The 27,669-nt window shown below is 44.1% G+C and overlaps 1 protein-coding gene across 1 annotated transcript in view; it reads right to left on the minus strand.

The window, feature by feature from the left end:
* rftn2 (raftlin family member 2) overlaps positions 1–24,647 on the minus strand; it is a 28,139-nt gene extending 3,492 nt beyond the window's left edge. The window contains exons 1-5 of the mRNA XM_063214090.1: positions 24,473–24,647; positions 8,462–8,642; positions 5,075–5,183; positions 4,502–4,691; positions 1,740–1,958 (exon numbers count right to left, since the gene is read on the minus strand). Coding sequence (XP_063070160.1) covers positions 1,740–1,958; positions 4,502–4,691; positions 5,075–5,183; positions 8,462–8,642; positions 24,473–24,611 — 838 coding nt within the window. The 5' untranslated portion in view covers positions 24,612–24,647. The remainder of the gene's footprint in view (positions 1–1,739; positions 1,959–4,501; positions 4,692–5,074; positions 5,184–8,461; positions 8,643–24,472) is intronic.
* Positions 24,648–27,669: the final 3,022 nt, after the last annotated feature.

Genomic DNA, 27,669 nt, shown 5'->3' on the forward strand with positions numbered 1-27,669 from the left:
CCGTGTGCATGTGCATGTGTGCGCGAGTGAGACAGAGTTAAAGAGAGATGCATGTATCTATGAGCGTGAGTAACGTATGTGATAAAGCAAAAGTGTACAAGTGCCTATGTGCATGTGACAGGAGGGCTGCTTCTTTTCTTCTCTTCATCGTAACGGATGAAACGAGTGTTGGATGTATGTTATGTTCCTCCCATGTTCTACATTAACGGGCCCCAGATGTGAGTGAGTGAATGAGGGAGGGAGGGAGTCTGATTTAGCTCCTGCCAGTCCACAGAGAAACAGGAAGTGAGGTCGCGAGGTTGGGAGGCAGCCACTAAATTTAGCCGCGCGAGGACAGAAGAGTAAGGAAAGAGGAAGCTGGGAAGTCGCTCGTCGGGAGAGACGGGTTGGGAGAAGAGTTTAGAGAAGAAGATGGGCAGAGGCAGAGAGAGAGAGAGAGAGAGAGAGAGAGAGAGAGAGAGAGAGAGAGAGAGAGAAGGAGAGAGCTAGAAAAAAGGGAAGGGAGACAGAAAGACTGAAAAGAAAGAGACGAGGTAGAAGAACGAGAGAGAGCAAGAGAGAGTGTGTGAGAGAGAGAGAGAGAGAGAGCGAGAGAGTGTGTGTGTGAGAGAGAGAAAGAGAGAGAGAGAGAGAGAGAGAGAGAGAGAGAGAGAGAGAGAGAGAGAGAGAGAGAGAGAGAGAGAGAGAGAGAGAGAGAGAGAGAGAGAGAACAAGAGAGAGAGAGAGAGAGAGAGACAAGCAAGATAAAGAACATCCAAAAACATGGAGCAATAGCAGTAGCAATTTCAGTGATCTATGGTTAAGACGGTGAGATCACAGGATGAAACGGGCCAGAGACAGATGTGGACTGGAATCACAAAAGATGTATGAGGACAAAGTGTTCTTAATCCCTTTCTCAAATCCTCCCTTCTGTTAAGATCATCCGCTACTTTGAAAGATGACAGGAAGTAAGCCATCTCCTGGTTAGCCGGAGTCTGTTGTGGGGAAAACATCCATTTGTACTGTATACGCTGACTTGTTTCAAAGTAAAAGTCAGGACCTGCAGCAAGTCCACATCCAGTATTCGAATGACTGGGCTGTTACAACTCAAACATTGAGGCACTAAGAGCATATGGTTCCAATATATACACACGGTGAGGGCTTGGAGATGTACAGTATGTCTGGGCACATAGGAGGCTCCATACAGAATCGTAAAAGCAGCGTGACTGTATGTGTTGAGTGCTAGCTTTGGGCCACTGAAAGTATGACATGTTAATGCTAACTTGCACATAGTCTTAGTCCTACAGCTACACAGAAGGAATGATGTGAGCCTCGTTCATGCTGCAGCAGCTGCAATGTCCCTACAGTATGCTTCAGCATCATCACGTACAGAGGTATTCTAGAGATCCCTAGGGCTGTGATGATTTTGTATCGACCTAATTTGTGCACGTGTAGTGTTGCTTTAACTGTGCGATTTACCCACCAGGCACGACCAGGATTTCAAATAGTTTTGATTTTGTTGCGACCCTGCGATTGCACGATCGGCAAGTGAAATCGCTTGTCTTTACCCCATGTACACTGCACGATGCGAGACCCACGATTGAACGGCGATTGAGCAAGAAATCGGCCCGACTCGCAAAGTCGTGCGAGTGCCAAATCGGTGCAAAATCGGGGCAGAAGTCGTACAGTGTAAGCCCAGCTTTAGTCACTAACGTGGTTTTTATGTCTGGGGTGTCACGAATTGGAGTTGTAAAACTCACCTTTAGGTGTGTCCCAGTACACAAACGAGTCAACCAATGACCAGCCTTTGCGATAGTAAGAGGCGGTGAGTTCCAGCCAATCAGCTTCCAGAGCACTGACCACCTGCCCCTTCCTGGACACGCGCATGGACAGCGCCCCCTGGTGGTAGTAGCATCCCTGGGCATCCAGAGGGGTGCAGCCAGCAGCCCAGGAGTGGAACAGCACCATCAGCCTCAAATCTGCATTGGAAACACACCAACAGAGACAGACAGACAGAGAGACAGAGAGACAAAAGTAATCACATTAACTTCAAATCCCAAAGTCTCCTAAATAATATGATTAGTGAAGGTGATGTGGTGCTCCTGTGCTTTTCAGTTAACACTTGATGAAGACACTCTAGAAATACAATACATCGTCATTGCAATAATTCCATGTGAAAGTAGGCTACCTAAGCATCAGCCTCAAATATGGATTGGGAAAAAAGACAAAAAAGGCACACAAATAAACACCAGACCTCATTTCTCCAAGAAATACAGTTACTACAGGTACTACAGTTAAGAGAACCTTTAAAATGTTTTTACATTGGAAATTTTATTATTGAGGTAGGAACCGTATAGTGACTGCAAAAAAAATCTATTTGCCCAACAGCCACCTGCTTTAATGAAGCATCATCAGCAGAGCCTATTACTTGAATTAATTAAATATTCATTCTTTTTTTCTGTAGGTTCACGCCACAGCAATCAAAAGCACACACGGGTCAGATGGAGGAGACCTTCAGACCGAATGCCAAAGAGCAGCTGGTGATCTGTGAGATGTTTGTTTTTAGCCCGAGTTAATTGGTGCCAAGACCACACGCTGTGGTGCACCAGACTGGCTTCTGTGGCAGCCTGGCAAACCTATACTATAATACACAAATATCACTGAACCCTTTTAACACTGGCCACTCTCTGTGCAGTAATGCCTCTTTTCCACTGGCGGTTTTCTGGTAGGCCTACAGCTCGACACAGCGCGACTCGGCCGCAACTTTTTGCTTTACGATTGAGCTGTGTCGTGCCCATTCGAAAACCAAAAAGTCACAGCCGAGTCACGCTTTGTCGAGCTGTAGGCATAGAAAAATGGCAGTGGAAAAGAGGCAAAAGTGTAGTGTAGCTGTGCGTAGTTCTCTGTTTCTGGGCAGATAGATGAGAGTAGGCCAACATACTCTTCTATTTTCCAAGTCAAGGGGTGTGGTAATATTTTGGTCCAGTAAGCACTGTGTGTCCTTCACATGGAGTGAACGAAAGCCCTGTGGCAATAACATGGCGGAAACAAGCTACAGTTCACATCAGTCAGGCACACATCAAGGGTTAAACTGAGCTAACCTGACAGTTAAGGAAGAGAAGAGGATGGGGAGGGGAGGGGCAGGAAGAGATAGAGGGAGATTATGGTGGAGATAAAGAGGACATGGAATGGAAGGGACTCCCAACGGACCCTCTTGTTGTTGAGTGGGTCACGTAAGGGCTGAAAATAAGAATCCCAACATTTGTGAATAAAATGTGCTGACTAGTGCTCCAATGAAAATTGCACAAGCAGAAGAAAGACTTGGTCCGTAGCCCCTTAATGCACGCCGTACCTCCAGTGGCATGGTGTAATAGTCATTGAAATGTAACTACCATAGCACTACAATACTATGACACAACACAGGCCCTTTAGTAATGCACCATGACTTGGTCATTACCATACTGGTAACAGCAAATGTATAAAGCCGCGTCTTAAGGGGTTAAGCCACGCAAGCAAGAATGTTAGATTTTTGTTGTATTCAAGATGTGTGACACGGTACATACTACATCATATTTCCCCCTGATTGCATGCAGTCATTCAATTCTAGTGTTGTGACATTCCAAATATAGTGTGGGAGTGGGGAAGCGCTATACTGTATGAATGCAGTCCTTTTACCATTTACAGAACATTTCTCTGTGATTGCATACACTCATTCATCATGTAACATTTGTCATGTAACATATTAATCACCTTGCATATCACCAGGAGGATACATATTTAAATATAATGCCAGTTAGGGCTGCACAATTAATCGAAAAATAATCAAAATCGTGATAAAATAGTGAAATCGAATTCATGATTTTAATCGTGATTTAATCGTGGCAATAGTGACCTACTTTTGAGAGCGTCCTTGAAGCCAGAACATACTGACAGGCTGGTGTTTCTGGCCAGAAATCTGTCCACTTAAGTTTCATGCTCTTGCCTTTACATAATTATTACAATTCATTTTATTTTTCTCATCCCGTATGTAATTCATTCTTGGTTATATTTCATCTTGTTATAATTTTCCCAAAAATCTGCAAAAATCAATAATCGTGATTAATAATCGGGATTATGATTTTTTCCATAATCGTGCAGCCCTAATGCCAGTATCAGATTGAAATGAATTTAATATGCCAGTCAGAACAGAACTGACAATGGGGGACCCCTTTGTTCCATACAGTAGTTTGGTTTAAGCTTTAAGTTTATTGAAAGGAGTAAAGAAAAATACCAAGCACTTCATTAAGGTAGTTTTGAATTAGTTATTGAGTTGGATATTACAAACGGATGCAATACTAACTGATCTACTCTGGACATAATGAGACATATCAAGAAGGAAAATGACCCACCAACAACAATTGGAGCCAATGTGGGAAGAAGCAACACTCGATTTTATGATTAATATTTTGTAATATCGATACACATATTGAAAAAAAACATTTGCGCCAATCAGGAAGGAATACCACTTGACCCAACACCTCACCTGGGCTGTAGCATCCATTCCCATTCTCCAGGTCCCTCTCTCCAGGTGGGGTACGAGGAGGGGACCTTGGGGGGGACCGGCACCCCCTGTTGGGGCTGGACACCCGGCTACCTCCTCCACTGCCGCCCCCTCCGGCCTGTTGGATCACAGAGGCCACGAATCGCACCCCTCCCCTCGCACTGCTGTTCACCTGGAGAGCAGAACACATCATTACATTACTGTACACATCACTACATTACTGTATCGTCCACATGACAAAGGACTGTGCATGGAATGACAGACCATGGAATGTGCATGTTGATGTGCCACTGATAAAGAACTGGAGGAAGAATGCTCTCCACACAGGTTGACATATGAAGGGGACAAATTGTGGCTTTCAGTTTAACAGTGAGCTAAAGAGAATGCTGATAACTTTGGTCAGTGAGACAAGTGAGTGCTGCACAGCGATACACACACATGTACAAACACAGGCATGCACGCACACACTGCATCATTGTATGCATACAAACACACACACACACCATCATGCATGTATTCATCGCACAATGAAAATATTTGGTTGAAGGGACTGACTCTGTCGATGAGTGCCCTAACGGTGTCCCCTGTCAGGACCTCTCCAGGCAGGGGCCACTCCTCCACCCTCAGCACCGGCACGCTGTGGCACATCGGCACTGAATGCTTACTGTGGAGAGAGAGAGAGAGAGAGAGAGAGAGAGAGAGAGAGAGAGAGAGAGAGAGACAGACAGACAGACAGACAGACAGACAGACAGGCAGACAGACAGAGAAAGAGAGAGAGCGATAGAGTGAGAGCGATCGAGTGAGAGCGATAGAGTGAGAGAAAGAGAGAGGGAGCGAGAGAGAGAGAGAGAAACAGAGGAGAGGGGAAGAGCGCACACACAGGGTCAGATATGTTTACCCAAGAGCACAACCATAAAACCACAAACAAACAAAACACTTTAAATAATGATGCATTCCTGAATTACTGAATTCGCAGAGGGAAAACCACAGAGAGGTGGAGGTCATGAGGGGTGGAGTTCTCATCAAATCTCCGTCCATTTCCAACAGCAAACGGCCTTGTGTACACCAAAACCGAAGCTGAATCTAAGCGCAGACTCAATGCCACATCAAAGCACGCACTTAGTGGTGTCTTCAAGAAAACCTTGGAGATGGTTGTTTGTTTAAAAATATCTCTTCAAGACTGCATAGGAATTTCCCCCGAATACTAGTACTAATCTAACATAATGCAACTCAGTATTTGGGGAAGCATTTTGGTTGTAAAACAGGGGAGTCCTGGACATTCTTGTTTACGTGTTGAACTTTGCAATGTTTACTTGGTGCTTTGGTGGGTCACACAAAGTCATCGGTGGGCCTTGTGGGACTGGAGCTTATGTCCAGCTGGCGACTACATACTCCATTTTGTTCTGGCACACACGCCACTCTGCAGACATTTCTCATGAAAATTTCAGATGGTTTTTGCATGACACGAGCGCCCAAGACGTTTTTTTTTCTCCCCCCCTTCACCCTTGTCTTTAAGCATAACAGGAAGTGAGTATGAGCGTACTGTACAAGCTTCCTCTGTGCTGTAAGATGTGGGAAGCTGTGCCAGGAATTCCCTTTTTAATAATATAATGGTAGTAACCGCATCAGAGCAGGCCATGGAAACTCCCAATGAGCTGCCTGCAACCTCGCTGGATTCTAAAACCTGATTGGCTGCTTTCTAAAACCGATTGGCTGCTTTCCTGTTGTCAAGCGCATTGTGTCCAATCAGGAGGCCCTTTAGTGTGCAATAATAAGGCAATTTGGCGGTGGGTGGGGGACACTTGCTCCCTCGCTCCCCCTTTTAGCTGTAACCCATTTGGTGTTGGGGGGGGGGGGGGGGGGGGAGATGACACTCACCCCTTTTACCAAAATGCTTGAAGCCCCCCCACACACGTCCAGTCAGACTGGCACTTCCATTAAATATGCAGACCCCCTCCCTCATACATGATTTAATATTTACTCCAGCCGGTGGGGTAGCCTGACCCCGCCCCGTCTGGGGTGCAGGGTGCTGAGGTGAGTAGAGTAGAGGTGACCCTGATGCACCTCTCCTCACCTTCAAGGAAAACACTATAGGAAGAAGCCTTACATTTCAAAACAGCACTTAGACTAGGCCCATGCTTTACAGGCCGTCTCCACATTACAGGAATATGAAGCACATTGTTTAATATTGCTACAATTCTTCTTGCTGTTATTGTTTTGTACCTCTTGGCTGCCAAGACTAGATCACGTTCAGAATGTTCATGAGCAAAGGTATCAAAATGATGAAATACCTCTCAAAAAGAAACCTCCCTGGAAATTTGAACATAATTGAATTTCAGATGCTATCTTTCATGGCACATTCCAGATGTCTGAACAGCCAGAGAGCAACATGGCCATCTCTAAATTACCAGCAAACATCAGGATTAAATCATGTTGGCAGAGTCTGTGATCCAACATGACACCAAATAAATGATGGCCCCATGATAACTATGAAAATTAATCTCTGTGAAAAAAAAACATCTTGAAGACAACTAAATTACTGCACCGTCATGACATCAACGACAGACCTAGCCATCAGAAATGACCTGGGGGCAGCCCAACCACTGATTAGCTGTAGACCCCTCTGATAACTATCTGTGGGGTGTTCCAGGAACATCGAGAAGAGACAAACATGGGTCATTCACCTTCAGAAAGTGGTAAACCTGCTAATAGATTGTCTGCAGGCGATATTTAGATAAGAAAATGTAGAATCCAGACTTGTTTATTAGTTGATTTACTACTTCCTCCATGTTCTCTCAACCTGGCTTACTACAGGATCACCTTTTTGGAATACCCATGTGTATGGACAATAGGAAGCTGTAGATATAGAGGATTATGCCATTACCAGGGCTCTAAATAAGCTTAAACACCAGACAACCAGCCAGATGTTAGTGAAAATTCAGTTTGGCTGGTCGAAAACGAAACTTACTAGCCACTTTGTCTGGTAGTGAGTGTATGTTAGGCTAGTAAGAGTTAACATCTATTAGTCAAATTGGCGTAGTGATTTATAGCCCTAATTCATTACCCACAGTGCCCTGGGCGAAGCATGGCAGCTGTTGACCTTTGACCTTGTGACACTGTGACCAGTAATAATGACCTGGACACATGTTAACCAATGCAATGCTTGAGACAAATGGGTGATAATCTCTAATGATGCCCTGACATCAACTAACTGTTGCCCCAGGCTACGTGATGTTATGATTTTGTCTGATGGTGCTTTATGCTCCACATGCATGGCACACATGCAATAGTCTTGTGTTGTTAGGTGTATGGCCTGTCCTTCTCAAACGAGTCTTGCTCAGGGATGCAAAATGAATTTCAGTAAAAACTGACAATAAAGCTTTATCATACCGCATCATATTACAAGCAAATGGCTAGTTTGAAGTACTGACTTGGACTGGTTGGCTGCGTATGTAGTAGACCATGTGTATTTGAACTTGTGGCAATAGTGACATTTTTTGCCCAATCACATCTGGCAATTATCACCATAACACACCCTCTCTACACATGTTGCCATTTCCAAACAAACCCAATTCTGATTACAACAGCACTGACAACAATGATCAATGGACAATGGCTGATTTCATGTTGCCATGAAGTTTTGTAAATACTTGAGCCAAGCCCTGTGTTTATGATTACAACTGAAACAACAATGAGCTACCAATGAGCTACTTATGTCACATGATCTGATGCAGACTTGTGGATTGACATGTGTACTAAAGCGCTCAAAATAAAGCATCTGGTCTATCCAACGCAATTGTTGTGTCCATATCAAATAAATATTACAAATACATGTAAAACCTATAAATATGTGTGCAACACAAAATAAATGTGACAGCATTTAATAAAACATGACAGCATACAATGTATGAAACAATAAAACAAATGTAGGTCTGCAGGTACCTTGGTCGTGGGCGTGCCAGGATGGCTCTGTAGAGTAGGCTGAGGGGGAGGGCCCGGGTGCGGCCCACAGAGAGTATAATGGGGTGCAGGGCGACCAGCACGTAGCCCTGAGTGTAGTAGGGTAGCAGGGCCTGGGGCAGCTCACACAGTGACGACACGTACTGCACCGTGGGCCGGCTGCCTGCGGAGACACAGAGGATAAAGGTTACCTTTCGCCATGAAAAGATCTGATTTACACCCCTACTCTATAACCATCATGACCCGGATTAATTATCACAGACATCACAAAGTACAGTGCACCGAAGGCAGGGGTCAGTCATGGGTAAGCGGTTAGGGTGTCAGACTTGTAGCACAAAGGTTGTCGGTTCGACTCCGGTGGGGGGAGTAATTAACCAGTGCTCTCCCCCATCCTCCTCCATGACTGAGGTACCCTGAGCATGGTACCGTCCCGCCACACTGCTCCCTTGGGGCACCATTGGGGGCTGCCCCCTTGCACGGGTGAGTTATAAATGCAATTTCATTGTGTGCAGTGAACACTTGTGTGCTGTGGCGTGCTGTATCACAGTGACGATGGGAGTTGGAGTTTCCCAGTTGGGCTTTCAAAGGCAGCATCGGCTACTGCAGTGTATCTCAGCTTCCGGCAAGACTTAGAATTTGGGTTATTATCAGGCATGTAGTAGTGTATGCACTAATAACATATCACATCAGCTGAGGGACTGAAGCAGACTTTACCCTGATGCTGACACTTCAGTTTGGAGAGCGGTGTGACGCAGGTCCAGGTTTAAGCACCATTGAGCCCCTTTTCTTACACAATAGTTTATATCGTTTTTACATTAACATACAGTACACTAGGAAAAGGAAGTATTCAGGTGAAACGCTTGTAGAAATTGTACTGACTGCAAAGATCTCTCAACACCTAAAGCTGAACGAATAATAGGATTAAAACTTTAAGCAGTCTAGACAACTACAGCTGCATGACACCAGTGACTCTTGACAGGCAACATTTTTGACAGTCAGCTTTCAATTCAATATCTCACATTCCTCCAAATGTGGCACCCATTGTTTAGTGATTAAACCAGATCAACCAGAACATGCAAGACGACACAAATTAGTTTCACTAAATTAGTTTCAGTAGGCTGTATTTTGTGATGGCTGATCCGAAACATAGCTGATGAACTGCTTATGTACTAGATTCTGCAATTCTAGCATGATCTCCAGTTGCATCCCTCATCGGAATGTGGGTTTAGTTTTTCCCCCAAACAGCAGTAGAGTATCATGGCAACACGAAGCTTGTAGACATCTTAAGAACAGCTGCAATCTCATGGTCATATTTCATGTGAGTATGTATGCACGTAAGCAGGGAAGCAAATAGTGGGGGACAAAGGGGCCAGTTGTTCCGTGCTAAGGGAAAGAGGAGGCCCAGAAATGGGTACGATTATGTTATGTGTATTAGTTGGGGGCGCTTTCAGATGACTTTGTCCTGGGCCCAGCCAAACCTGTCAGCAGCGTTGCATGTGTGTATACATGTACAGTATGTATGCATGCTTATGGAGTGCCCCTCTGTTCCAGGGGGAGTGGTGTGTTCTCTGCTTCGTAGGGTGTGTTTTAGCCTGGTGTAGGAGGGGTAAGTCTCCCTCACGTCTTGTCCCTTTTCAAAGCTCTGCCAGAATACCCCCCACCCACACACACACACACACCTCACCTCCCGTCCCCCCAACACCACTTCCTGTGGTCACAAAGAGCTGCTGTTCGTCGTATACACACAACCTTCCACCCTCCTCCCTAATAGACATACACAGGATCACTGGTCACAGCATTCCACAACACACACACACACACAATAAAAACACTGCATGCACGCACGTACACACACACCACATTTAAGCACAACTCTAGAAAACTGGACATGTTTACACACTGACGGGAGAGAAAGCCCCTCTACACATTCCGACGCAAACGTCCCTCTTAAACCCCCAACCCCCCACGTCCTCCAGAAGCACATTCCCACAGTCCAACACCACTCAGACATAAACAATTTCCTGCATAGAATAACACACTTCCATGTGAATCTGGCAACAACAACAACAACAGCTTATAATTGACAAAGGGACCAGAAAAACGCTCTGACACAATTTTGGCAAGCAGAAATCAGCAACAGTTGGAATCGACAAGAGAATTTGAGAAACACACACGCATAGACACAGGCAGACACCCAGACGCACACACTCACACACACTTTTTTGGCATCTACAAACCCCTGTAGATTGGGCTTATGTTGCAAAGGGGCCCCTGCAGTAACTCATGGGTATCAGGGACTTGGAAGCCACCAGGCCGCGTGACACCCAGCTGTGTGCAACCCCAACACCTGAGCCAGGAGAGGGATCGTTCTCTGGGGGCTGACTGGTTGGTTGGATGGTACACACACACAACACAATCGCTCCTGGATTGTGTGTGGATGGCGGACGGTAGTCACATTCACACAGGCCTCAGACGTGACACGGGCCACTGAAAGGCCCAAGCTTTTGTGTCCAAACAAACTCAGCCCCCCACCTCCCAACCGTCCACACACTCGCGCGCACACACACACACACACACACACACACACGCGCACACACACACACACACACACACACACACACACACACACACACACACACACACACACACACCCCTGGCAGCTCCTCCTCCCTCTCCATTCGCTCACACACTGAGCCCTCTGTTCTCAAATACGTGTGACAGAAAAAAGAAAGAGGAGTAAAGAGAGAGAGTGGGAGTGACTGTGTGTGTGTATTGGGGGAAAGGACAGATAGAGGATAGAGGGGTAAAGTGTGGTTAAGAGTGTGTGTGTGTGTGTGTGTGTGTGTGTGTGTGTGTGTGTGTGTGTGTGTGTGTGTGTGTGTGTGTGTGTGTGTGTCTGCGTGTGTGTCTGCGTGTGTGTCTGCGTGTGTGTCTGCGTGTGTGTTGGGGGAAAGGAGAGATAGAGGGGTAAAGACAGTGAAGAGAGAGAGCAGAAAGAAAAGACAACTGACACGAGAGAGAGAGAAAGAGAGAGAGAGAGAGAAAAAAACAGAAACCACAAGCACAAGACACAGAGCAAAAGCAAGAAAACAAGATAAGGAGGTAAAGAAAGAAAGCCACGGGGCAGCCATGAAGAGGTGAGATTGATCCTCAGATAGGCGGACGGAGAGAGATAGAAATCAAAGGGAGAGGGTCTGAATGAGGAACGCAAAGGGGTTGGTGGAGTAAGAGGGGAGGGGTGTCCACACGTGAGGCTGAGGTGGTGGTTGAACTGAGAATAACAAGTCTTCAGGGGGAGCAAAAAAGAGGGGAAATAGAAAGGGGGAAGAGAATGAACGAGAGGGTTCAGCGAGTGAAAATGGGAAAGAGAAAGTGTCACGGGGTAGATTTAAGAGGCATAGAAAGAGAGAGAAAGGGGAAAAGCAGCTTCACCCTAACATTTTCGGAAAGGGAGAAAAATTGGAGTGTACAGAGGGTGGAAAAAAAAGAGACGCACACAATTAGGTTCAATTTTAACCCGAGTCATGTGGCCTTCGTCTGTCTGCAACTGTGCAAATCGCTACGTCTCTTAAGGTGTTATCAAGCAGAGGTGTGACCAAGTCACTAATGCAAGTCACAAGTAAGTCTCGAGTCTTTCCACTCAAGTCCGAGTCAAGTCACAAGTCAAGACACATCTGACCAAGTCAAGTCCAAGTCCAAGTCGTACCCCAGCCAAGTCAAGTCCAAGTCCAAGTCTCATTTTTTTCAAGTCCTTAACAAGTCACAAAGGGATTTTCTATTTGCAATCACAATTTCGATCATAAATTCATTAGTATAATAATGAGACCTGAGTAAAAAAGATACAATTACTAAAACAGTTGCTGAGAAATCAGTCTAAACCAAATTACTGCTTGTGCTGTGTATGTAAAATGTCATTTAATTTCATATTTTTTTTACATAAAAATACATTTCATGTGAATTTGTACTTAAACAAAGGAGCAACCATATGCCAAATATTTACTGTCCAGTGGGCAAATAGTCCTGTTTGCATGCGTGCGTATGTGTGTGTGTGTGCGTGTGCGTGTGCGTGTGCGTGTGCGTGTGTGTGTGTGTGTGTGTGGTGTGTCCGTTCCATCAACTGCAGAAGACCGGTCATATCTAGTCAAGGTTGTATACAGACTCTAGCATCATAACGCTAAGGGCAGAGCTCTGGTTAACTTTTTTTCACTAGGAGCACAGGGCCACAGCTTTGGCTGGGCCCAGGACCAAAAACTCTGAATGCACCCCCTAAATCCACACCCCCGAAACTACAAGCCTTGACTGTTATAAGACCGTTCAATTTCAATGAGGAATAAAAATAGACTAAGCCAGGGATGCTGGGGTGGTCACGGGGAAAGTTTTTTTCAAGACATTAGGGAGGCATATTACACTTCCGACCTGAAAACACGGATTCACACTTTCATACAGCCGAGGCTACTATGTATGAATTTACCCACAAAGGGTGAAAGTAGTTAATGTCTTACAGGTGCTACCCAACCCCCCTCTCTTTACTGTAGTGTACCACTCGACTAATGTAAACATTTTGGTTTGGCTTTAAAAGATGCCATTTTCCTTAAGGTACCATATTAAGCTCAACCATTCTCATCAAGATATGACCATACAGCAGGGTAATCACTGAAAAGACTTTTTAAATTATTATTATTCCTCCCAGTGTGTGTGTGTGTGTGTGTGTGTGTGTGTGTGTGTGTGTGTGGGGGGGGGGGTGGGGGGGGGGGGGGGGTGGGGGGGGGGGGGGGGGGGGGGGGGGGTGGATACACATGTGAGGCAGGATGATGAGTTAACAGCACAGCTCAGCAGGAAGCCCTGTCTCAGGGTTCACTTTATCTCATTATCTTTAAACCAAAAGCTGACCACTGACAGTGAACCCACCAATGAGCGCATGGTGCGGCGCACTATATGCTATCTGCTGTAGGCTTTGTGCCAACAGTATTTAGCCTAGAAGACAATTGTCCACATGGGCTAAGAAATGAGGACAAATTTAGGCATAGTTAGTTAGTTGGATTAAATTCCTGAAAATTGTTGAAGCTGTATCGGCATTGTCGGTTTCCCCCCTCACATTCTCACCGCAATGACCAATCACGAAACATTTTACTGCGTCAAAGTCCGCGCTAGAACATTCGTTTGCAGGATGGTCATCCACGTCTTGTTATATTAGCCTACTAGACTTCTTCTCGGGGCTTATTCGCCTGCACGCTGCCGTAGTCTGAAATAATGCAAATTAGACCTAAACGTGGCGTGAGAATGTCAGTTCACGAGCCAAACTTGTTCTGCGCTTCTACAGTAGGCCTATATAGTTCGGCGGATGGGACACACAAAAGGGCCTTATCGTGCACTTTTGAGTAAAAGCATGAAAATCGGTACACATATCCCTCTTGATATGCTGATTAATGTTAGCGTTGGAGGCGTCGCGAAAAATGCTTCGTTTTCAAGATGGCCGCCAAATCCAATATGGCCAACCCATATTAATGAATCTACCTGATATTTGGTAGTAAAACCATGAAAATCGGTACACATATCCTTCTTGATATGCTGATTAATATTAGCATTGGAGATGTAGCAAAAAATGCAATTGTTTTCAAGATGGCCGCCAAAACCAGTATGGCCGACCGATATTAATGAATCTGACACTTGGTAGCAAAAGCATGAAAATCGGTACACATATCCTTCTTGATATGCTGATTAATATTAGCATTGGAGGCGTTGCGAAAAATTTACATTTTTCAAGATGGCCACCAAATCCAATCTGGCCTACCCATATTAATGAATCTTCTTGATACTTGGTAGTAACAGCATGAAAATCGGTACACATATCATTCTAGATATGCTGATTAATATTACCATTGGATTGCTAAAAATGCTGTATTTTCAAGATGGCCGCCACATCCATTATGGCCAACCCATATTAATGAAGCTACCTGACAGTTTGTAGTTAAGGCATGGAAATTTGTGCACAGTTACTTTTTTATATTTTGATTGATAAAAGAAGTCGATACTTTGCAAAAAAAAGTTCAAATTTCAAGATGGCTGCCAAATCAAATATGGCTAACGCATTTTAATAAATCCTTCAGGCACTTTTAGTAAAACCATGGAAACTGGTGCACATTTACTTCTTGATGTGCTCATTAATATTAGAAATTGAGGCATTGTGGGGAAAAAAAACACATTTTCAAAATGGCCAACTAAGATAATGGTTATAAGAAATTACATATGTTTCTATAAGATATTTTGGCATTGCATATAATTAACACCCACAAATTATCATTGACAATGATCAAACATTATTGGCATGTTATCAAATGAAGTGATGCATATGTTATGGTTTTGCCCAAACTGTGTCTGCCACCACCACAATAGATTATTTTCTGTAATGTGATAACTTTAGAATAGATGCAAGAGTTTGCACCACCTCTGGTGTTCTACCATAATAGGTACATGAACTGATAAAGTGTTAAAGCCTTACACTATGAAGATTGCTGACTTTGTTTGCATTATAGGTTTTGTACAGATGGACAGATCTGTAAGAAATGTTCTGTGCTAATACTCTTGAATTGGTACACTGATTGCATTCTTGAGGCCTCAAATAGGTATACAGCAGTAGCATTATGTACAAAGCCAAGGCTTTTGAGGGGCTTGTGGGATGTACAGCACCTCTAGCGCTTAGTGATAACTGCATAGGCGTTGTACAAATTTCAAAAGGGCCAGGATTTCAAGATTGCTAGAGAGAAAGTTCATTTGCTTTGTTAATTCATGGACATTGTTGTTGCTTACTTCAAATGAAACCAATATTGATGACTACTTCTTGCTGCACAAGGTTTTCAAACAAACTATACAATCCTCTATCCAATGCAAGTTGTATGGTATATCTTGCCTGGTTAACACAAGTTGATCTCACAATTGAGATGATCTGGTGGTTATGCAATTTCTCATAGTAAAGTTGTGATTTACGATTGCCCATGGCAGTTTATAGGTGGTAAATGTGGTATTTGGCATTGTAGCCCATATCCAATCATGTCAGTCGTATCTATTCAAACAAACTGCAGCCATCGCCTTTACACCCCTACTCATTCTCCTGATTGAACCTCAAGATCTGGTACCCTCACTGAGGGATGGAGTCCATGCTACATTTCAGATCAGACAATTGTGTAAAGTAGTATGGGATTTCACAGGCTATGGTATATACTATGGCCAACATCAATCAAACTGCCAATGGGATTGTACAGGTAGCTGTTAATACCTGCAGGGCATTGCTGCCTGTCGCACCACCTCCGGTGCCCGTGGGTCAGCGAGAGAAAATAAGACTTGTGACACAAACATCTTTGGCACAGGCTATGGTATATACTATGGCCAACATCAAACTGCCAATAATGCCTAATTAAAAGGTTTACATGAACTTTGAATAAATGGTGAATGGCACAGCTGGAACATGATGGCCATCAAAAAGTCAGGCCTATGTAAAATATAACTTGAGTGAAAAGTTTACGTGTACAGTATTAGGATTCATTTCTAGACCATGATAATGATGTGAAGATTTGGCATATGCTGTGTGTGTGTGTGTGTGTGTGTGTGTGTGTGTGTGTGTGTGTGTGTGTGTGTGTGTGTGTGTGTGTGTGTGTGTGTGTGTGTGTGTGTGTGTGTGTGTCGTGACAACCGTTGCCGTACGGCAGTCTGGACACTGTGCACAGCTGGTGTGTGAATGTGTATGTATGCGTGTATGTCTTTTTTCAAAGCGCTTTGAGTAAACGTCATAGTTGTGATACTCTGCTATATAAATACACATTGCACTGTATTGTATTTTAATATGGGTCAGTCATATTTTATCTGATTTTTGTTCATGGCCCCATTCCTAATATGAGTAAGCATCTAAAGAAGTAACTCTGTGTACCAATTCTCATGCGTTTACTACAAAGTACCAGGTAGTTAATATGGGCTGGCCATATTTGATTTGGCGGCCATCTTGAAAACAATGATTTTTTTTTCCCGCTACACCTCCAATGCTAATATTAATCAGCATACTTGACTTGATATGTGTACCGATTTTCATGCTTTTACTACCAAGTGTCAAGAAGATTCACTAATATGGGAAGGCCATATTAGATTTGGCGGCCATCTTGAAAATACAGAATTTTTAGCAATGCCTCCAATGGTAATATTAATCAGCATATCAAGAATGATATGTGTACCGATTTTCATGCTTTTACTACCAAGTATCAAGAAGATTCATTAATATGGGTAGGCCATATTGGATTTGGCGGCCATCTTGAAAACGATGAATTTTGCGCAACGCCTCCAACGCTAAATTTAATCAGCATATCAAGAAGGATATGTGTACCGATTTTCATGCCTTTACTACCAAGTGTTAGGTAGATAGGTAGATTCATAAACATGAATTGGCCATATTGGATTTGGCGGCCATCTTGAGAACGATGAATTTTTCATGACGCCTCCAATGCTAATGTTAATCAGCATATCAAGAAGGACATGTGTACCGATTTTCATGCTTTTACTACAAAGCGTCAGGTAGATTCATTAATATGGGTCGGCCATATTGGATTTGGCGGCCATCTTGAAAACGCCGAATTTTTCGCGACGCCTCCAACGCTAATATTAATCAGCATATCAAGAAGGATATGTGTACCGATTTTCATGCTTTTACTCAAAAGTGCACGATCAAATCATCCATCCGCCGTACTAATAGGAAGAAGTACGGTGTATAATGCCCTATCCAACAAGTGGATGAATCTGCCCTGTGCCGTTTGGTGTGCCGCTTGCAGTAGGCTACTATCCAGTCACTGAATGCCCGACGTTTGCAGTCAGTCACGTCAAAATGTGTCGCATTGTTGTCTGCGCCTCTCACCCTCGTCTCGCTGTCCTCCCTCTATCGCCCTCCCCTCCCCCACAAAGTCACTTGTATGCATGCATCTTCAGAAAGAATACGTTCTCCACCGTGCACGTCACAGACTGTAGCCAAACAAAGTTCTGCTTCTATGTTTCCTGATTTTTGTTTATTTGGAAAGCAGGGTTTAACATGCCAGTTCTCCAGTGCTTGCGTCATGCTGCTCTAACCATTTCCAAGCAACGGCTCCAAACTTCCCAAATTAAAAACCAAAACATGTTTGAACTGTGAGAAACTTAATATAAGATTGAGTCGACACCATGAGATACAAGTTTCACGAGCGCAAGATGGGAGCAGCGCGAGATAGGTTGGGCACAGGGCGCTTTATCCACGGGAAGCCGAGCCATGCATGTCTCGCACCGCTCAGCAATAGCGTGCGTCGGCTTGCGTTTCTTTAGCCATGGACTAGACGCATTGAATGTGCCCAGTGAGTTAGTCTGTGAAATAGCGTCCTGATGCCCATTTAATAAGGTTAAAAATAGGCTATTAAAAGAAACGTTTAAACTTTGACTCTAACCCACTACAAGCGTGAACTTATGCCAGCTGTCTCCTAACTGGAGTCCCCTCAACTTGCCGGTCACATTTCTTTCGTCCACAAGAATGGCGGAAATTTCCCAAAAGCAAATGCATGCTTATTGCGCAATGCTCCGCTCTGACTTATTGTCCGACTTCGTAGGTTTCATATCGTTTTAAGAACAACACCTAGGCTACTTTTAGCTGTGTATGCTATGCTCAAACTCGGTTGGCAAATCTGCATCTCCATTGTCTGACGCCCCATTAATAACTTTATGGCGAACTCTTCCACAACCAGCAAATTACCTCATCCAGCTTAGTCTCATACTGCAGGTGGGAGATTGTTTTTCAACTGATTTCAGACATCTCAAAACGCATATGCTTCGCACAATGCATACAGACGCGTGTTGCACATCACACTGCCCACCACACACTCTTCCTACAACATTGATAGAAATATTTTGTTGATCAGAGTGTCGAGATCAGAGATAAGATCAAACTTCCATACAAGAATGTAAAACGAGTTGTGGTGAGAGGGAGACAAATTAACTTCCGCGATGGTTTAAAATGTGGGCTGTGTTTGTTCTGGAGACTCGGAGATGGTGTTTCACTGTTGCCGCTGGTCGCAGCGTCCAGGCTGCATAGCACGCTACAGCAATGACGTGATTCAAACAAAGAACACGGATGGGTTTTTGCATTCTGCAAAAAAAAAAAAATAAAATAAAATAGACCAAACGTGGCAAGTCACGCCAAGTCATTGCAAGTTACAACTGTCAAGTCCAAGTCGAGTCCCGAGTCAAAGGCGTGCAAGTCGAGTCGAGTCGCAAGTCCTTTCTGATCTTGAAATTTCAAGTCGCAAGTCTTCACACCGCTGACTCGAGTCTGACTCGAGTCAAAGTCACTGGACTCGAGTCCACATGTCTGTTATCAAGCATGCCATCACATCAGTCATACAGAGCATCATGCATCTCTCTCTGAGATTCGGTCCCATCTGCCACTCCCTTTCCTTTCCTTCCTTCTGATTTCAGTGAAACTGATAGTGCACATGGATGAAAAATAACTGGGCCTCAGCTGTACCAGCCATCTATTCTCCTCCGAATTTAATATGGGGAAAAAAACATCTCGATAATCTGAGTTAATCCAGCATGTCCAGGGGTCCTACGGTAGATTATCAAGCAGGGAGATTAATGCTAGATTGCTAGAGACTGCTGTGCACTGGAATGGCCCCTGTGTTGCCTGAGAGGATTTCTACCGCTGCAATATAGGTGGCCCACGATCCCAACTGTCGGGCCACATTGCGCTAGGCCAGTGATTCTCAGAATGTGGTCCGGGGACCACTAGTGGTCCGCGACAGAGGTTAGGTTAGGTAAGGTTAGGTGTCTTTATTAGTCTCCACGAAGGAGAAATTTGCTTTAGAGACAGGGAGGGGAGGGAGCTCAGGTGGTCCGCGAGGGGATTTCTACTTTTCCAAGACAAGTTAGGCTATATTGCTAACATTATTACAAAGCTAAACATAGCTGAAATCTCATTTTTCACCACAATTAGACAGGCTTGTAACTATGAGTAAAAAGTAAGTGATCTGCACCAAAATTAGCAGTCAAAGTAGCACCCGTCTACTGTCAATTAAGTTGACAGGTGGTCCCTGAACATTTTTGGGGGGACAAAGTGGTCCTCGAAAAAGTTTGAGAAACATTGCGCTAGGCCAGGCTAATGGTACCGTGTCATGTCACGGCCTAGGACATGAATCACAAGGAGAGGACAAAAAGAAAACAAGAAATGAAAAAAAAAACAACGAGTGAGCACTGACGGTGCGTCCAACTCGTTTTGTTATTGTTGGATTTTTTGTAAGATTAATCTCTTTCCTGGCTCCCACTGGCTATTAACTACTTTTTAGGACCCCGTTAATCTCTGTGAAGGTTGACGGGCCACAAAATGAGTAAGCACCTCCTTCATCCTTCTTCTCCTTGTTCCCCCTCTCCTCCTCTTCCTCCCCTTTCTCCTCTCCACATTCAATGTTTCAAAAGATAAGCTATGGGAGCTGCTTTAAAACCGCCTTCCTCTCCATCTTCCTCCTCCTCCTCCTCCTCCTCCTCCTCCTCCTCCTCTTCTCCACATTGCGTGTTTCAATAGCGCAGCCCAGGGCCTGGTTTATCACCTCCTTATCCCAGCTCCTTTTTTCCTCCTCCACCTCCACCTTCTCTCCTTCTCCTTCTCCTCCTTCTCCTCCTCCTCCTCCTCCTCCTCTCCACATTCTGTGTTTCAAAAGCACAGACCAGAGCCTGGTTTATAACCTCCTTACCCCTCCTCCTCCTTCTCTGCTTCTCCTCTTTCCACATTCTGCTTTCAAAAGAGAAGCCCAGGGGCACCTCGTTTTAACACCTCCTCTCCTTTCTTCCTCTCATCCTCCTCCTCCTCCTCTTCTCCACATTCAAATGAACAGCCCAGGGCCTTGTTTTACACCTCCGTACCCCTCCTCTCCTCCTTCTCCTCCTCTCCACATTCCGTGTTTCAAAAGAGCAGCCCAGGGCCTGGTTCGTCCTTGGTGCTGGGGCTCTGGGGGCCCGGCTAATTGATTGTGGGAAGCATTAGCCATTAGCCGCTTTGATCTGCTGCCTCTGGCCTCCCTCCACTTCCCAGCAATGATGGCCTCCATCACTCCTACTGGAGGGAGACACACCAACCAGCCAGCCAGCCTCACTGAGGGGGTTGACCTGCCCACCTACCCGCCCGCCCGCCTGCCTGCCCACCCACCCGCCCGCCCGCCTGCCTGCCCACCCGCCCGCCCGCCTGCCTGCCTGTCCGCCCGCCTGCCTGCCCACCCGCCCGCCTGCCTGCCTACCCGCCTGCCTGCCCACCTGCCCGCCTGCCTGCCTGCCTTCCCGCCTGCCCGCCCGCCCAACCGCCTGCCTGCCTGCCTGCCCGCCCACATGTGCCTAAAATGAGCATTGGATTAAAAAGCTGACACTTTTATCCAAAGTGACTAAGAGTTACTTACGTACAGGGTATTACTTACATTTCCTGGAGCAGTGTAAGGTTAGGTTGCCTTGCTCCCGAGCACCTCAGCAATGGATGAAGGTGTGGGTAGAGGGTTCCAAAAAGCTGTTCCCTAACCATGGTTACCACACATCAAGATGTGAAATAACTTGCCCGACCCATGTCAATGTGTAGTTAGGAGGGGCTGATATGGGCTATAATGTTCAGAGTGTACAGCAGGCACTTTAATGTACAAATGTCACATCCTTAATGAGGATACTGTGACCCTACAATCTGTTTTTTTCTTCAATGTACAACCTACAGTGCACTATAAATGTACAAACTAATGTACAACCTATGGTTTACATCGCAGAATCAAAAGAAATGCCAACAATCATGAAACAATGCCACTGCTGATCTGGGCATCGACCATCCAGGGTCTGCAGGTAGGGCCAAGCTATTCCAGTCTGTGTCACCTAAAGCTATTTGGGACAAAATGGTCAAATGGAGAAGCTCATTCAAACTGTGTGGTCAAGACTGCTGCCTGCACCATACTGGCTAGTAAACACACAGGGGATAAATGCCAACGAGGTGAAGAGTTCTGTGACAACAACGGCACAGTGGAGGGGGAGAGACTAAAGACAAAGGCATGCAATAGCCCTGTGAATCATGTCCTGTTAAACGGCTTGTGCATTTTTTTTTGCGATGCTTGGTCAACTCACAGTATCCCCTCCTCATTAACCTGTCGTTTGTCCATCCAGACATTGTGTCCTCCAAGCTTGTCCAAGTTTTGAATATCCAAATCACATCACTGTGCATAATTTTCAATTTTTCACCATTCTGCACTGCAAATCATGACATCTTAGGCACCAGGCACGACATCAACTGGCACACATGCTGCACTTACGCTGAGACTGTCTATGTATGTCAGAGAGACATCTTTGGCGTACTTCAGACTCCCCTGAGGCGAGAGAGGCATGCGTGTTGATCAGGCATGTGCAGCCCAGGTGCTGCTAAGGCAGTGTTTCCCAACCAGGGGTACGTGTACCACTAGGGGTACGCGACCACACTGCAGGGGGTACTTGGGGAGATGTAATAGTAGCAAACATATGGAGCATAGTCACATTGGGATAGAGGAAGAGATGTAGACCATGAATGAGAGGGTACTCATGGCACTACAAAAATGCTAAGGGGTACGTCAAACCAAAAAGGTTGGGAAACACTGTGCTAAGGAATGGGGGAATAGGACTCATTTCAATATCTAACCTCCTATTCTCTCCTTGTGCTTGTGGCCTCTTGATACAAAGCAAGACGTCATTGGCAATAGAAGTTTCATTCAATATCTCGCAAAAGGTCATTTCAAAGGTCATTTTCTCATTTGCAAACGGGATGTTGAATGGGAAAAGGTCACCAAAAAGTTGTTGTACCTAGGCTGACAGCAGGGAAAAGTAATTATTTTCTTCACGGAGGTGGGGCATCAGCAAAGAACAAGGCCACAAGCACAAGGCTAGGATGCAAGGTTAGATAATGATATGGACTCTAAGTATGATGACAAAGCTGTTGAACATCCATGCCCCTCTGAGAGGCATGTTGCATGGAGCCTCTGTCTTGGCAGTGAGCGAACGTTTATTTACCTCCCTGTTCACTGTTAAGTTGTATGACGACAGGAGTTAAACATTATCCAACCCTTTGCCGAATTCACCTTCCTCTCAAATACAGTATCATTTGTGTAGATTAGGGGTGGGAAACCATTTTCATTCAAGTCCTCCAAGGGTCATACTCTGAACACAAACCAGGATTTCCTCCTGCACTTCAGGCCTATATTGAAGGTGACCACCTTCACAACAAACTCCACCTTCACAAGGTCCCCTGAAAATATAACTTAATTGTATTTCAAATGTAATTTATAAGATTTATTTGATAAACATTCAACAAACAAACTGTAAACAGCCCTTGAGACCATACACCCCTGGGTATAGATAAACAACACTGCCTGTATGTATGTGCATGCTTTACACCACATTGCCCAGTGCCTTGTGTTAAAAGACCAAGGGTACATCTCGTTACTCCTAAGCCTCTCTGAGAATAAACCCTTAGTTGAGACACCAAAATCAATATCTCTCCTGATCTGCTTATTACCTCCAGCAAGCAGGTTTGTGTTGTTACCACTGTTTTTTTCTACCCGTGTTAAGTACCTAACAGAAGAAAAGATTTCTGATTATGATGAAATATTTGTCTGCCAGATTAATTTCTGACAATGGCACCATACATAGATTGTTTGTTCCTTTGTTAACAGCCTAACAGAAAATAAAGTTTTTTGTCTGCTTAACTTGGAACAGATATTTTTGGGCACTGGCACCATGTGGAATTGGGCTCCCCCTTTGAAGGCCTGTGTTCTCTGATCGACCCTCTGTGTTTGAAGTGATTCAGAGGACAAAAAACCTTAATCAGCCAGTCATCATAGTCTGAATATTGCAATCATAATGCCATTACACATTGAGCATGGTGTTTAAATTACAGGGGATAATGGGAGTTACGGTAGGCCTACCCCTTGATCAAGTGCACTCTAAAACCAGAAAATAGCAGGGTTTCGTACATACTGACACATGTTACTATAAAATGCAACCTCTCAAAAAAGTAGTACCTCAGTTATGAAGGGCCACACACACCTAGATCAAGTGTAATACCAGACACAACCAATCAAACCAATAGAAAAATATGAAGTAGCCTACATTCCAATGAGATATACAGCAGGGAATGGGGGTGGGGGCAGTGCATCTGCAGGCTACTTTCAGCTGCACACTCCTGCATCACAAGCAGCATGGAAGGAAAATTAGATTTCTGTGTCACTGGAAAAAGGAGATCTGTGCGTGTCCCTCAACACCACCTCAGCAAAACAAATCAACGTCATGGGGCTCTGCTATGCAGTAGGCTCCAGTTATGAGGAATGCAGCAAATCCTATGCAACATGAACCTACAGCAATATCGGGAAACTACGCGAAAACCAAAACAACTGTAGCTGCTCCCATAACAACACCGAGTGTAGAAAGTGTAGATTTGGATAATCCAATGACAGCTGCTCACAGCAAGCTGACCCAATGAGCTGTTTCATGTCACCCTACAGAAAAAAATAATTCCATTTCCAAATGGGTCATGAGCAGGGATTTCAGACAACTAAAGAACATAAATGCAGGCACACTGATCTATCGTCGAAGTAGGCTTCGAAAGACTAGCCTAAATAAATCGAACAGTCAAGTGAGTCTGGGGTTGATGAGGCAGAAAAGGCATCTCGCGTAAAAAGTCCAACCAAGGCGTCCACAAGTCTGACTGGCGTTTGTGTGAACACTGGCAGAAAGCAAAGAAGCGAAGCAGCCTCACTGACCCATTTTGGTCTACAGAGGTTAGGAAAGATTGACACCACCACGGCACGAAAGGCTTTTCCGATCCATTGAGTTGTGAATGGAAATGTCTTTGCGCGTTAAAGAGTAGGCTCCCTGAAGACAGCCTACTGCGTAAGGATAGCCTATAACTTATTGCGAGTTCAACATGCGGTCGTAGGATGTAGTCAGACATACCTTCCAAACTGAAGTCCAGCAACACATATTCGTAAACTGTGTCGGTTTTAGTCTCCACTTGAGGTCGTTTTAAAGTAGAGTAAATTTTCCCCGGGCTGCTGTCCTCTGGATCCTCAAGTTTCCGCAAGCCGCATCCCATTGTGGCGGTGGATCCAGCTCACAGAAGAAGGCCGAACACGGGACTCGTGTCTTTTCAGCCATTGATGTGCGCAGCTATTCTGGACTTTACGGTCCCATTCACTTCAATTCATTTTTTTGGCGTTTTACATATTTCGGACCGTGCGGACGCCGCTGTACTCGTGCGAGGAAAACAACAATTGTCTCGGGTGCTAAACATGGTCATGGAACGGCTTCCTTAACCAGAATGGTGTGTGTTGTGTTATTTCGAAGATAATTAAAGAAAATCTTATTACAATGGGATTTCTCATAGGCATGGTTTTGCATGTCTCTTATCTCTTTTCATGTTGACTGAGCGATCACCGTTAAAAGTTTACAAGGTGCCCAGCGCACATATGTATGCATACAAAAAGGAAGAATACATTTCACAGTGTAATTCTGCAAATAATTCACTTCAAAGTTAAGTGTTATTACATAGGCACCATGGTCATCAATATGTGTGTAAGAACAAGTGAAAAAACAAATCGGTCAGTTTGTCAAAGAGGAGACGGTAGATATGCACCATAATACACAGTATTCATCGAAATATGCTCATGAGTTGTATGCTGAAGAAATACTGTACGCACAAATATCTATTTACTGAATTAGACTAATCATGGCCTATCAGAAGTGAGGTAACATACACGAGTGTAAAAATTGTCCTTTGATGGGCCTTGAATCCACAACCTGTGGAATGGTAGGCATGACTCCATCCACTAAGCTACCACAGTTTCAGTAGAATTTGTTTGACCAGAAAACTTCTTGTTGTGCACATTATCACAGCACTAAAAAATCATATAGGCCTACAATCATTTCTTCATCATACTTCAGACAATGAGGTAATGGTGCAGGGAAAATATATTTTATATGATTTATTGTGTTAAAATGCACAACGACCACATATCTTTCTGGTCTTAACATTTCTTATGAAACTGTGGTAGCTTAGTGGATGAAGTCATGCTGTCCATACCATAAGTTGTGGGTTCAAGGCCACTCAGCATTCAACTTTTACTCACGTGTATGTAACCTCACTCCTGATATAGGCCTACATTATAAGGCTTATTGGGAAAATAAATATTTGTGCCCTCAGTATGTCTTCAGCATATCTTTCAGGAGCACATAGCGACACATACTGTGTATTATGCTACATATCATCCACAGTGTCTGCTTTGAGAAATTAATCATTCTCAATTTGCACTACTTTTATTACATATGTGTATGATCTGTTAACTTCAGAGTTACTTATTTTCAGAATTACAGAAAGTTCTGATCATTCTGCACATTGTAAGATGAAATGGTGATGACGCAGTGAACATGCTAAGAGATATGAAACCTGTCCAATCATGCAAATGACATCCCACTATAATAAGATTTTATTCAATTTTCTTCAAAACAACACAACACATTGCAGAAATTCTTGTAGCCATCATATGTAGGCCTATAGGATGTAAATGGAAGCATTTACACATTGTCAGCAGCGCAAGCACCCTTTTCTCACAGACCCTTGATGTGCCCTACAGACAGACTTGAAGTACTTTGTACATGGGCCCATCTAAAACATGCAGTACAATGTTAAAGGGACAGTTTGGTCAATTTCAACATGCAGTTGTAATGCTCACACTACCCTGGACTTGTCAGTGCCTGAGATTTTTTTTTTCTTTCTTCAGCCGATCCTGGTCATTGTAATGGGGGCAGCTCTTTGTTTACATTTCAAAAAAACATTTTTATTTATTCCCAAAAACATCCAAAAGGTTATAAAACATCAGCAGACAACTAGCAAGCAGCAGTACCTTTTGGGAAAATATTTGGAGTTGGCCTATGTTTTATTTTTTTAAAATGTAAACAAACGCTGCCCCCATTAGAATTGCTCATATCTCGGAAAGGGCTGAGCCGAAAAATGTGGCATCACCAGGTACTGACAAGTCAAGGGTAGCGTGAGCAATACAACTGCATGTTGAAATTGACCAAACTGTCCCTTTAAGATTTTGTTTGTTAATTCTTAACCTACAAACATGGAAAAGACAGAGGAGATGAAAAGACATTGGAAACTTCTTGAATGTAGCAATCCCATTACAATAGAAACAACATGAATTGTTTGCCAATTAATGACTATATATAGTAGCCTAGCCCAGTGGTTCCAACCTTTTTCTTCAGGGACCCATTTTTTTTTAGTATTGTAAGCTTTGGTGACCCAGCGCCCACATGACAGGAAGTCACTTGATACGCTCTGTCTCCTCTGAAAACTCATTTTAGTCATCATTTTATTCCTCAATTCGTCTTTGTTCAAAAACAGAATGTTTAATGAAGCACTTAAATTTTGTTGCTTCTATGCATTTGTCATTTATTCAACATGGGCTACATATGGTATTAAAAAATGAAACCCCTTAAACTCAAGAGGGCTTCGCGACCCCCTGTGGATCTTTGGCGACCCATAGGTGGGAATCACTGGCCTAGCCTATAATGCAACCTTTGTTATATAGCCTAATAGTGAGTTAAATTGAATCCGAATGTCTCAGCGTGCCCTACAATATCGCCCCCCTGTGGCCACATTAGCTAATGAAGATAATGTTGCTTGAGTGATATGTGGCATGTGCATTATTGAGGAAAAGAGACGTAGGCTATGTGCCGTCAGTATTTTTCCTTCATATCATTCAGAAGCATGGTGTGATGCATACTTTGTACTATGTTGCGCATATCTACCATCTCCTCTTTGACAAACTGACCGATTTGTTTTTTCACTTGTTCTTACACACATATTGATGACCATGGTGCCTATGTAATAACACTTAACTTTGAAGTGAATTATTTGCAGCATTACACTGTGAAATGTATTCTTCCTTTTTGTATGCATACATATGTGCGCTGTGCACCTTGTAAACTTGTAACGGTGATAGCTCAGTCAACATGAAAAGAGATAAGAGACATGCAAAACCATGCCTATGAGAAATCCCATTGTAATAAGATTTTCTTTAATTATCTTCGAAATGACACAACACACACCATTCTGGTTAAGGAAGCCGTTCCATGACCATGTTTAGCAC

The sequence above is a fragment of the Engraulis encrasicolus genome, chromosome 13, assembly GCF_034702125.1.
Source record: "Engraulis encrasicolus isolate BLACKSEA-1 chromosome 13, IST_EnEncr_1.0, whole genome shotgun sequence".
Lineage (NCBI taxonomy): Eukaryota > Metazoa > Chordata > Actinopteri > Clupeiformes > Engraulidae > Engraulis > Engraulis encrasicolus.